We start from the raw sequence: 13,758 nt of genomic DNA, 5'->3' as shown, positions 1-13,758 counted from the left end.
TAATGACCCGTCCCTATCCATTGTAAGAAATGGAATGCTTGGCCCAGGTGAACATTTCTGTTTATATAACAGACATGTAATGCCACTGTTTTTGGGGGGGCTAAATTGTGATTGCATGCATTACCGTCCTCTATTGGCTCTAGGCAGCTTGGTCATTCTTCTCTCTCAACCCATTCTGTCGACCGTATCTCACAACAATGCACTCTATCATCTCATATTTGAAGAAGGATGGCCAAGTTATTGTGGAGACATACAACAAGCCTCAAGAGGAACAATCTCTAAATCTGTATATGTATTTTAAATATGGTACGGCAAGCATTTCAAATATGATAAAAGTACCTTAAAGAAAACACAATAAGAAACAAAAGTTAAAATTGAGAATACACCGTAGTCTACATAGTAAAAACTAGTTTGTATAATCAGCGTGAACAAGACAATGGAAAGAATGCCCTTCTCTGCCCTTAGTAGTCAGTACCCAAAAACGCATTTTTACATTTACATCTTACATTATATTTATTTTATGTCATGTTTTGTATTTTCATACAAACATATTCTGACTTTTGGCTACTTTGAAGCAGTGATGAGTACATCCAACAACCCTATTAATTCTCTGATTAAAAACCAAAAAAAAAAAAAACAGAAAATTGTTTTTATCGAATAGATGTGAAGCATCTGACATTGTACAATTAAAGAGGAATACTTGAAATAATTTAGGGAACTCCCATCAAGAAATATAAATAAAAGCTATTTTAGGTATAAAATACTTTTAAGTGCTTTTGTTAATTGACACATAGAAAGAATAGCAGGATATTTTCACACCTGCGATATGAGCAAAGTTTCAGACCATAAGATAGTCATTTCTTTTTGACCGGTAACAGTCATTGTATTTTCGACCAACACAAGCTTTCGACACTTGAGTATATCATAAATACTTCCCCGCACTTTTGTAAACTATGAACATGCTGTCCAGTTCTAATTCAAAGCTACTGAAGGTGTATCCCTGTGTTTTCACAACCAGTGTATCAGAAGGCAGAACATATTCCATACAATAGGGCTGGTATAATAAACGTGTATGCCCTGCCCACAGCAATATTTCAACATGGCAAAGAGATATAAGTATCGAAACTTGTTTGGCTGCCAGACTACTACTTGTCATTTCTCTAGTGTTTTCAGCCAAGAACTCATGATACCACCTACAGTGTCTTCTATCATGAAAACATATATGTATGATACATCTGATCATAACTCAGCAGCACACAAACACAATTCTACAGTACATTTTATACATTAGATTATCAGTTTTTTTCTATATTTCATAGTCCTTGCATCCGGTGCAGAGTCTGTGAATTGAAGACCTGACAAGACTTCTATGTAGACGGAGGGGAGTCCATGGTTGAGAGAATGCGCACTATTTCAGCTCTCTGAGTTGGGGAAATGTGTTGTGTCATGTGAACAATAGAATCCATAGCAACTTCAGGGTTTTCTTGCACCAAGCTGTAATAATGACACACAAACATTTAATCATTTAAGCACAAATACCTAAATATTACATATATGTTAAAAGCAACCACAGACATTGAAACCCATAATCATAGCATTATAAACATCAATTACAGAAACATTGAAACCAATACCAAGTACCTCTACTTTTGTGGGAAGTTTCACAAGCAAAGTTCTACATATTAGGTAAAGCCACCTGCAGTTAAAGTGTAACTAAAAGGCATTTTTATTTTTTTATTTTAGAATAAGTGGTGAGGGCTTAAAATCCCTCCCAAATCTTGACTGCTGTCTTTGGTGATCAGGACAGTTAAAGGGGATAAATCTCCTGAATGGGGACAATAAGGGAGATTTACTAAAACTCGTGCATTCAGAATGTGGTGCAGTAATTAGCCTCTAACTTCAGCTTGTTTAATTAAGTTTTGGCAATTAAAATTGAAAGCTGATTGGTTTCTGTTCAGAGTTGCACCAGATTTTTGCACTCTCCAGTGTTCGTAAATAAACCCCAATGTGCCCGGAAATAAAGGTGAGAAAAAATCCAAAATTTGGAGTTGGCCCCAGAACACTTATAGAGTGTATCTCCCAATATGGACACTTGCCCTTTTAGCCAGTCGTCATGGGGACAATACATACCTCAAAACGCGTCAGCCGTCATCCAAATAGGACTATGGACAATCGTATGGACTACTCCTGATACTCAAGTTCTTGAGTTTGATATGATTGATTTTCACCTATGTTTGTGAGTAGCCATTTTTATGTTTTAACAATAAAGCCATTATTGAAGATAATGCGCTAGGTCGGTGCGCCCTTTTTTGTGTTTTATATTTGCAGTACTGTTGGACTACCCAAGTCCTTTAGGGCAGCAAGACCGTAGCCATCCGAGACACCATTTGTAAAGTCCCATAGAAAGAGCAATTGGGGAGCCTTGTTATCTGAGCGCAAGAGAAAGGTGGTCCGTTCACCTTATTTTTTTTGGAGCACTCTAGATCATAGCCTATGGTGATTATGCAGAAATGTGACCCTGATTGGTATAGAAATGAAATTACTATATTATCATTGAGGTGGGGCTTAGTATTTCTATCAATTCTACAAAGCATATATACATACATTTTACTAGTTAAATTGGGGCTATTAGCCATTTAGTAAATTATGTTAAGGAAAGGCTCACAGACTTCTAAATGGTACATAGGTGAAAGATGTCCTGATAATTGCAAGCTAAATATCAATATATGTACTGTAAGAGCAGTTTTCATATCTTGTTCTGAGTTAGTAGAGAACTCCTCATTCTTCCTATCACAGTGAAAAACTTCTGTTTAATTCAGCCTTGTTCCTATACAGGGCCATTTCCCTAATGAGGTAAGGTGAGACTCTTATCTCTGATGACAGGTGCCTAGATGCATCAGGGATAATGTTCTCACCTTAGCATGAGGCCTGCTATTGTCTCCCACATCTCCACAATGCCTCTATTCTGCTGATGACTGAACTGCTTCACTGCTCTCTGCAATCAATAATTGCAGACAATGTCAGTGAGTATCAGTAGCAAAAGCAGGGTGGTGAGTTGTGGGGCAGGGAGGTGGGATGTTTGTGAGGTAAATAAGTGTCATAATGCTATTAAAGAGATTGTGTTTTATTAATACCATTTTGCAATCCAACAAATTCTAGAGAAATTGTCAGAAACGTCAGAAAAATGGCGGATATTGACAGTGTTATTAAAATGGCCGGCCAGAACCAAATCTGTGTATGGGCACCTGTCCACCCAAACACTTTATGAGATTTGATAAACTCCAGAAGCATGTATAATCTGGTACACCTTCATTAACCCCTTCCGTACCGCGTCATGTAAAATGACGTCGGCACAAATCCTTTCTCGATCCGGGCCGACGTCATATGACGGCGCCCGGATCTCCCCGCTACTGCGCGCCCCCGGGGGCGCGCAGCGCGGCGATCGGGGGTGAGGCTCGTCCCTCGGACTGAGCCCAACCCCGATCAAGGTAAACAGCCAATGAAATTGGCTGTTTACCACGTGATCGGCTGTGTCAATCACAGCCGATCACATGAGCGGCTCCAGCGCGAGCCGCTCGTTCCTTCCTTAATGCGCGCCCCCGGGGGCGCGCAGCGCGGCGATCGGGGACGAGGCTCGTCCCTCGGACAGAGCCCATCCCCGATCTAGGTAAAGAGCCAATGAAATTGGCTCTTTACCACGTGACCGGCTGTGTCCAATCACAGCCGGTCACAAATGTCATCAGAGAACACGGTAACTAGCTGTCACCGTGTTCTCCTCCTCACACACTGATCCTGTGTGAGGAGGAGATTGTGGTAACAGCTAGTTACCAATCATAGTGCACCCCAACCACACTGATTGCCCCCCCCCAATAAAGAGCACCTGTCACTAGCCCATCAAAGTACCCAAGTACCTGTCACCAGCCCATCAGGTACTCAGATGACAGGTACTCGGGTACTCTGATGGGCTGATGACAGGTACTCTGATGGGCTGGTGACAGGTACTCGGGTACTCTGATGATGGGTACTCGGGTACTCTGATGACAGGTACTCTGATGGGCTGGTGACAGGTACTCGGGTACTCTGATGACAGGTACTCGGGTACTCTAATGATGGGTACTCGGGTACTCTGATGACAGGTACTCGGGTACTCTGGTGACAGGTACTCTGATGGGCTGGTGACAGGTACTCGGGTACTCTGACAGGTACTCGGGTACTCTGATGACAAGTACTCGGGTACTCTGATGACAGGTACTCGGGTACTCTGATGACAGGTACTCGGGTACTCTGATGACAGGTACTCTGGTACTTTGAGTACCCGTCATCGGAGTACCCGAGTACCTGTCACCTACCCAACAGAGTACCCGAGTACCTTCCACCTGCTCATCAGAGTACCTGACACCTGAAGTACCCGAGTACTTGCCACCTGCTCATCATTACCCATCACTACTCATCAGTACTCATCAGTACTCATCAGTACCTATCACCTATTAGTATCAGTACTGATCATCCGTACCCATCATCAGTACAGTATCAGTATCACCTATCAGTATCAGTACTACTCATCAGTACCTATCACCTGCCTGTCACCTGCCCATAAGAGTACCCGAGTACCTGTCACCTGCCTATCGGAGTACTCGAGTACCTGCCACTTGCTCATCAGTACCAGAGTACCTGTCACCTGCCCAGCAAAGTACCCGAGTACCTGTCACCCTTCATACAGCCACCATGTCTAAGTCCAAAAAGGTTAACATACGTCGTCCGTTTAAACCTAAATACCGGTGTTATGGCAGCAGATAGCTGCCATAACCCTGGTATTATTTTAAACGGTGGACGGTTGGCTTTCCGATAAGGGTGGTCCAAGCGGCAGATTCGCCGCGGGATCACCCTTCCGGGGTGGCGGAAGAGGTGCCCCCCCCCCTCCCGCTTCATTCTGGTCCTTTTCCCCGCTTACCGGACCCGCCGGCAGCGGGGAAAACGATCCGGTCCCAGATCCTCACAGACAGGATGTCGAGTGAGGGCAAGCTTGCCTTCACTTGACTCTATGGTCTTGGAGGACCGGAGCTACGGCAAACGTCGTTGCCTAGCAACCAGTTTAAAGGTCCCTTTTTTTTTTTTTCATTTTATTTAATTTTTTTTTATTTTTTTTTTTTTATTTTTTCTATCTTTTAGTGTACTTGTAAGATCTGAGGACTTTTTGACCCCAGATCTCACAAAAAAGAGGTCCTGTCGTGCCCTTTTCTATTACAAGTAATGTTTACATTTCTTGCAATAGAAATAAAAATGATCAATTTTTTTTTTTTTTTAAAAAAACAGTGTAAAAATAAAAAATAATAAATAAAATAAATAGTAAAAAAAAAAAAAAAAAAATTAAAGCGCCGTGTCCCCGCGAGCTCGCGCGCAGAAGCGAACGCATACGGAAACCCCGCCCACATATGTAAACAGTGTTCAAACTACACATGTGAGGTATCGTCGCGATCGTTAGAGCAAGAGCAATAATTTGAGCCATAGACCTCCTCTGTAACTCTAAGATAGCAACCTGTAGAAATTTTTAAAATGTCGCCTATGGGGATTTTTAAGTACCAAAATTTGTCACCATTCTGTGAGCGTGCGCAATTTTGAAGCATGACATGTTGGGTATCTATTTACTCGGCGTAACATTATCTTTCACATTATGGAAAACAATTGGGCTAACTTTACTGGTTTCTTATTTTTTAATTAAAAAAAGTGATTTTTTTCCCAAAAAATTGCGTTTGGAAGACCGCTGCGCAAATACGGTGTGATAAAAAATATTGCAATAATCTCCATTTTATTCTCTAGGGTCTCTGCTAAAAAAAAATATATAATGTTTTGGGGTTCTAAGTAGTTTTCTAGCAAAAACAACTGATTTTAGCTTGTAAACACCAAATGTCAAAAATAGGCCTAGGCAAGTGGCTAGGATGCATGATGATGCTCCTTGGATGTTTAGGCCCCTCTATATGGCTAGGCTGTGAAAAAGTCTCACACATGTGGTATTGCCATACTCAGGAGGAGTGGCAGAATGTATTTTGGGGTGTCATTTTTGCGATGTACATGCTATGTGTTAGGAATATCCTATAAATTGACAACTTTGTGTAAAAAAAAAAGTTTTTATTTTTTTCCCACATTTTCCAAAAACTTGTGGAAAAAAATGACATGTTCAAAGGACCCATAATGCCTCATAGAATATACGTTGGAGTGTTTGCTTTCCAAAATGGGGTAATTTTGTGGACTTTTCCATTGTATTGGTGCTCTAGGGCCTTGAAAAGTGTGATAGGTAGTAAGAAAGTTTTATGTGTATTTATGCTCCTAAAACGCCTTATGGTGCTACTTGGACGTGGAGTCTCTTTTTGTGGCCAGGCTGTGTAAAAGTCTCACACATGTGGTATCACCATACTCAGAAGGAGTAGCAGAATGAATTTTGGGGTGTCATTTTTGCTGTGTACATGCTATGTGTTAGAAATAGCTTATAAATTGACAACGTTTTGGGAAAAAAAAAGAAAAAAAAATGTTTTCTTCATTTTCCCAAGAATTGTGGGAAAAAATTATAACTTCAAAAAACTCACCATGCCTCTTACTAAATACCTTGGACTGTCTACTTTACAAAAAGGGGTCATTTGGGGGGTATTTGTACTGTCTGGACATTTCAGGGCCTCAAGAAAGGAGATAGGCCATCAGTACATCTGGTGTGATCAATTTTCAGTAATTGGTACCATAGCTTCTAGACTCAATAACTTTCACACAGACTAAATAATATACACTAATTTGGGTTAATTTTACCAGAGATATGTAGCAGTATAAATTTTGGCCCAAATGTATGAAGAAAAATTAATTTTTTGCAAAATTTTATAATAGAAACTAAAAAAAAGTGTTTTTTTTGCAAATTTTTTGCTCTTTTTTTGCTTATATCACGAAAAAAAAAAACCCCAGTTGTGATCAAATACCACCAAAAGAAAGCTCTATTTGTGTGAAAAAAATGATAAAAATTTTGTTTGGTTACAGTGTAGCATGACTGAGCAATTGTCATTCAAAGTGTGAGAGTGCTGAAAGCTGAAAATTGGTCTGGGCAGGAAGGGGGTCTAACTGCTCTGTATGGAAGCGGTTAAAAAGTGACGCAATCAATTCTGTAATATTAGTGACATTAAACTTGTATTCTCAACTCAAAATGTAGCTTGTATTGCCTTCAACCTCCTCCAAATCTCTAAATGTATTTATTGATTTTGGCTGCTGTAATCTGACTTTCTGGCTTTGTTCGTTCTTCATGGTCCCACTCTATGTAGGTATGTAGCCACCTTCTTTTTCTCACTACTAAGGACTATGGGATGTGTAGTGTGCATCAGTGCATGTGACTTATCATTCCAAACAAATGTATGTAAGGTGGGAAAGTAGAGGTTCCAGAGCTCATAGAGGACATTACAAAGAGGATGAGAACACAACAAACAATGCATTAATGAAAAATAATTACAGGGCCATTAATTAGTGGATGTTTATTGCTTATTTTGTAAGTATAAAGATATTGTTAAGTGTCACTTTAAAAGTGTATTTTTTTCTTTTGCAGTCAAATTTGAGAAAACTCCACTATGCATTTGTTATGTGTTCCCATTCACACAGCATGCATATTTTATTTTTAAAATTTTCTTACCTTTAGGAGTTTTTTTTTTTTTAGGAGAAGATGTTAATGCTGACTGCAGGGTTTTTTGAACAATGTCAGAGTGAGCTTGTCCCAAGTCTGTCATCATTATCATACAATGCAAGAAGCCAGGCCTCTACATGTTTAACCCTTTGTTAGGACAGTAATCAAATCTAGTTACAACTGACAATGAAGATCTGCCTGCACAGTATAGACAGGGTTATTTTTGGCAAACACAGTTGCCCAAATCTCTCATAAATTAAGTGAACTCTGTAGGATTTTCCCTTGCTTAAGTGTCCAGAACAGAGCATCAAAAAATATTTAAAAATGGTAATCTGAACATTTTAAAGTTATACTATGTGAATGAGGACATGTAACAAATTTGAAAAAGTAGAATTACACTTTCCTGGTACCAACATGGCGGCATAGATGTGGTAGAAGCCCTGCCTACTATCGCCCACAGGACCAGTGCATAGCTATAATGAGTTGATGCCTATACAACAGCTCATTCCGTTTTTTGCCGTCAAGGAACTCACAGCCAGTGTAAAGAGAAGAAACCCTTGCCTGTCACCTTTGGTGGTTTTCTGCACAAAATCCAATTTTTTTTAAAAAATGTTTGGTCTTTTTTTTATTTACGGCACAAAAAATAAAAACCCCAGTGGTGAATAAATACCACCAAAAGACAGCTCTATTTGTGTGAAAAAAGGCCAAAAATTTCATATGGGTGCAGTGTTGCATGACTGAGTAACTGTCATTCAAACTGACAATTGGCCTGGTCAGGAAGGGAGTAAGAGTGCCCAGTAGGCAAGTGGTTAAGCTTCCCACCCAGGACTGTTGTGTGGGTGTCAACACTTTAGGTCCTGTGGGAATAAGTAGGCGGGGCTACTACCACATGTATGCTGCCATGGATTGGTACCAGGAAAAGAAAATGACAGTACGCATTTGATACGACTTTCCGTATGGTTCAGTCTACAGCCATCTGATTTTGTTATTATGACATTTTAGAAGATGCTTCCCTGTACCACAGTAGGAAATTGCATTTCTGGGTGATACAGAGTATTGAACGCCCACAGAGATCTTATGTCCTTCTCAAGTAAATAACTGACTGCTATTGCCAACAATTTTTTATTGTTCCAATGCTGGGACTTTAAGCGGAGCTCCACCCAAATGGGGAAGCTCCGCTTGTCTGCCTGGTTTTGACCAGTACCCGCTTCCACTTCTGGCTCAGTTCGCCACAGCCCCCCCCCCCCCCCGCAGCCTGCCAAATCACAAATCGCAGTGTGAAACTGGCAAGGCTTCAATGCCGGTTTCCCTTAGCCAAGATGGCGGCGCCGCCACCTGAGTGCTGTTTCAAGAATCGACTTGGGTGAGAACACAACGCTGGATGCCTAGACAGGTAAATGCCCTAATAGCAAAAGTCAGCTGCTACAGTATTTTTAGCTGCTGACCTTTATTTATTTTTTGGGTGGGGGGACGACTCCTCTAAGTTACCTGCCTTAGGAAAGAGACTGCGGAGGGTAGTTGCATAGTGCGGAGGGAGCAAAGAACCAGGTAAGTAAAAGTCTTTTTTCCTGAAATCCTGGGCGTAAACATGCATTTAACCCTTGCAGTGGGAACCCCACTGCAAGGAAGGATTTTTATTTTCCCCGGTGTTCAGCTTTAAGCTTTAGCTTTGAGGACAATTACCAACTATCGACTGCTGCCGCAACCATAGCTGCTGATCTCACTTCATGTCATCTGTAGCTCAAACCATGCTTTTATTCCTTATTTTATTTTTATTTTATTCCTTAAACTGAGAATCCAAGTGATACATTATGCACATGAAGGAAAATTATTGTAATAAAAGACATTTTACTTATATGTATCTTTTTAGAATTCATAAAAAAAAAGAAATGAACAGATTCCCTTGTACAATAATGCTGTCACCTTTATCTTTTTCAGTGGATAGTACAATACTGTAAGTAATTAATCATGTACATTTAGAAATTACACATTCCCCTAATATTACCTGCGGATTTGTTTGAGGATATAGTCTCTGGAAATGTACTTGATGTTTTCATCAACCACTGAGCGGACCCCCTCCTCCTCCATCAGCTGCTTTTCCAGCCATTCAACAACATCCTTATTATTATCCCACAGGTATGCCTGGAAGAAGAAGATTGTGTATGTTCTATTCAGTTGGAAGACATTTACTACATTAATCCTTCATTTCTGATATTGCACAATCATGTTAGTAAACATAAAAGCACCTAGCCACCTTAGAATGTGTATTTTGTTATTTGGTAAAAATAGCAGTAAATCCCAGTGACACATTCTGTACCATTGGCACCTGTATTAAAAAACTTTAAAGTATGTGTATTGTGCGTATGTATGTATATATATATATATATATATATATATATAAATATATATATATATTTTTTTTAGACACACAGATGTATATAGAGTAATCAGCATAACAAGAGTTATTAAGAAATATTGTCCTCTTATTTCTGCTATGTTGCTATATACACTTAACTTGTAAATATTTAAAACAGAGCACTCCTTTATTTTTAAAACAGAGTACTCCTTTATAGTAATTTAACATTGATGCACTCTATCTCAGTGGTTCTCAATTCCGGTCCTCGGGACCCACTAACAGGCCAGATTTTAAGTATTACCTTGGGGGATGCAGACTAGAATACTGCAATCACTGAGCAGCAAATTAGATCACCTGTGATGTAATTTAGTTATCTTGCAAACCTGGCCTGTTGGTGGGTCCCGAGGACCGGAGTTGGGAACCACTGCTCTATCTGATATGGACCTGTTAATCATAGGGAATGAACATTTTAAGATACTTCCCTGGAGGCATAAAGGATTAGGCATAGATTTTTATTTAATTCTCTAGGGATTAGGGAATAAAAATTACTAAAGAAAAAAAAAAAAAAAAAAAAAAAACGAAAATTATGTATATATAGAAAGAGAGAGAGAGACAGATATTTAAAAATATATACACATACACACACACACACACACTAGATTGTTAAAAGTATTGGGGCGCCTGCCTTTACACGCACATGAATGTTAATGGCATCCCGGTCTTAGTCTGTAGGGTTCTTTTATTGAGTTGGCCCACCCTTTGCAGCTATAATAGCTTCAACTCATCTGGGAAGGCTGTCCACAAGGTTTAGGAGTGTGTCTATGGGAACGTTTAACCATTCTTTCAGAAGCGCATTTGCGACGTCAGGCACTAATGTTGAACGAGAAGGCCTGGCTCGCATTCTGCGCTCCAACTCATCCCAAAGAGGTTCTATGGGGCTGAAGTCAGGACACATGGATGAACGAGTTTGGGGTGGAGGAACTTGACTGGCCTGCACAGACTTCAGCCCCATAGAACATCTTTGGGATAAATTAGAGCAGAGACTACGAAACAGGCCTTCTCGTCCAAAATCAGTGCCTGACCTCACAAATATGCTTCTGGAAGAATGGTCAAACATTCCCATAGACATACTCCTAAATCTTGTAGACAGCCTTCCCAAAAAAGTTGAAGCTGTTATAGCTATAAAGGGTAAAGGGTGGGCCAACTCAATATTGAACCCTACGGACTAAGACTGGGATGCCATTTTAGTTCATGTGAGTGTAAAGGATGGCTTTCCAATACTTTTGACAATATAGTGTGTGTGTGTGTATATATATATATATATATATATATATATATATATATATATATATATATATACACACCTCTGTGCGGGATTAACGCCTGTAATGATAGGTATATGCATTGCTTATTATTTCATGTGCCTTATATATATATATATTATATATATATACTGTATATATGCACCTTTTACATTTATGCCAATCTGTCCAGAATACGTGACAATTACATGGGATGGGTCACTTTTTATTTATTATGTTTAAACATAACCACTTAAAAAAACTATTAATGTAAATGCCTAAAAAATGTTAAAGGGGAATTAAATGTAACTCTTGTGTGCATGCACAGCAGTGACATCATCGTGGTTTGGCCATTCAACACGCCAAACAAATGGAACCCAGAAGGAGGATCGATAGAAAAAAAAAGAAGTGCCCAAGACTAGTGGGAGCGCTAACAGCTCAGCACTGGAAGACATTTGACGGGTAAAGGCCCGTACACACGTAGCGATTGTCGGCTGTAAATATTCGGCTACCGACCGATCGGCCGATTGTCGACTTGTTAGTATGATGCTTCCGACAACCGACTTTTCGGCCGAACAGAATCTGGTGTGCAGACATTAAAATTTTTGTTGGCCAACACCAGAACGGCCGATTGTTCGCCAGTCAGTACAGAATTCGGCCGACAAACAGCAGATGAGCAAGACTGGACATGCTCAGAGAAGAAAAAACACATGGAAAGTTAACCATCACATGACATCACTTCTGCAGTCGGCTGTTGTTGGCCGACAAAATTCGTGTGCAGTCTTTAGCACTTTTCAACCGACAGGACAGCAACGGACAAAAGACGGCCGATCATTCGGCCGACATTCGGTACGGTAGCAGTGACCATAACATGATTTCATTTAATGTTAGCTGTAAGCAAAAAACGCATACAGGAAATACAAAAACACTTAACTTTAAGAGGGCACCTCTCCAGGATTTAGATTGGGAGGGAATATTGGCATTGATGAGCACAGAACAAAAACGGGAAATTTTCAAAAAGACTTTATGCAAACTCACTGCAAAGTATATTCCCATGGGTAATAAGTTTAAAAGGCTAAAAATAAAACCTATGTGGCTCACGGCCAAAGTTAAAAAAAGCTATAGATAAAAAGAAAAGAGCTTTTAAAAAATATAAAAAAGAGGGAACACTATCATTGTTTAATTGTTACAAAGAATATACCAGAATATGTAAAAAGGAAATCAGGGATGCAAAAATTCAAAATGAACGACAGATTGCAAAAGATAGTAGGACAAACCCCAAAAAATTCCTCATATATATTAATAATAAAAAGGTTAGGTCTGAGCATGTAGGCCCTTTACAAAATAATCAGGAGTGGGTGACTGGGGACAAAGAGAAGGCAAATTTATTAAATACTTTCTTCAGCTCTGTATATACAAAGGAGCATGGGTGAGCTCATGACCATAATGTGGATGGTATTGACACAGCCCCAAATGATACACAATGGCTCAAAAGTGATATGGTCCAGAAATACTTAGACAGAATAAGGGTGGATAAAGCACCTGGAGCAGATGGCATCCACCCACTCATCATAAAAGAATTGAGCGCTGTAATTTCAAAGCCTTTGTTTCTAATTTTTAGGGACTCATTAAGGACTGGAATAGTACCACTGGATTGGCGTAGGGCCAATGTGGTGCCCATATTTAAAACGGGATCAAAGTCTTTGCCAAGTAACTATAGACCTGTTAGTTTAAATTCTGTGGACGGGAAGATATTGGAGAGTTTAAGAAAAGACCACATAGATGAGTTCTTGCTGGAAAGAAAATATTTTAAGCAACAGACAGCATGGATTCATGAAAGACGGAAGTTGTCAAACAAACCTGATTTCTTTTTATGAGGTGGTAAGTAAAACCTTGGACAGAGGGGTGGCTGTGGATGTAGTACACTTGGATTTTGCAAAAGCGTTTGACACAGTTCCCCACACACGGCTGATGTGTAAGGTAAAGTCTACTGGCTTGGAAAGATTGGTTTGTAAATGGATAGAAAATTGGCTAAAAGATAGAATTCAGAAAGTAGTGGTTAATGATTCTTACTCTGAATGGTCTAAAGTTATCAGTGGTGTACCCCAAGGTTCAGTGTTGGGACCCTTACTTTTTAATATCTTCATAAATGATACAGGGTCTGGGATTAAAAGTACCATTTCAGTCTTTGCAGATGACACAAATCTTTGCAGTGGAATAACTTCTTTACAGGATGTCTCAAACTTAAAAGCTGACCTCAATGCACTGTTTCATTGGGCAACTATGTGGCAAATGAGGTTTAATGTTGATAAAAGTAAAGTTATGCACTTGGGGGCTAAGAATATGCATGCATCATACATACTAGGTGGAGTAGAACTGGGGGAATCCATAGCGGAGAAGGATCTGGGTGTTCTGGTAGATCATAAGCTTAATAATAGCATGCGATGCCAAGC

The 13,758-nt window shown here is 39.8% G+C and overlaps 1 protein-coding gene across 2 annotated transcripts in view; it reads right to left on the bottom strand.

Annotated features, from left to right (window-relative positions):
- Nucleotides 1-631: 631 nt before the first annotated feature.
- ACACA (acetyl-CoA carboxylase alpha) overlaps nt 632-13,758 on the bottom strand; it is a 525,165-nt gene continuing 512,038 nt past the window's right edge. For both annotated transcript variants that reach the window (XM_082245775.1, XM_082245774.1), the window contains exons 54-55: nt 9,654-9,790; nt 632-1,494 (exon numbers count right to left, since the gene is read on the bottom strand). In XM_082245775.1, the coding sequence (XP_082101901.1) occupies nt 1,368-1,494; nt 9,654-9,790 (264 nt within the window). In that variant the 3' untranslated portion in view covers nt 632-1,367. The remainder of the gene's footprint in view (nt 1,495-9,653; nt 9,791-13,758) is intronic.

The sequence above is a fragment of the Pelophylax lessonae genome (assembly GCF_965119305.1).
Source record: "Pelophylax lessonae genome assembly, chromosome: 2".
Classification (NCBI taxonomy): domain Eukaryota; kingdom Metazoa; phylum Chordata; class Amphibia; order Anura; family Ranidae; genus Pelophylax; species Pelophylax lessonae.
This window is presented reverse-complemented; position numbering and strand designations above follow the sequence as displayed.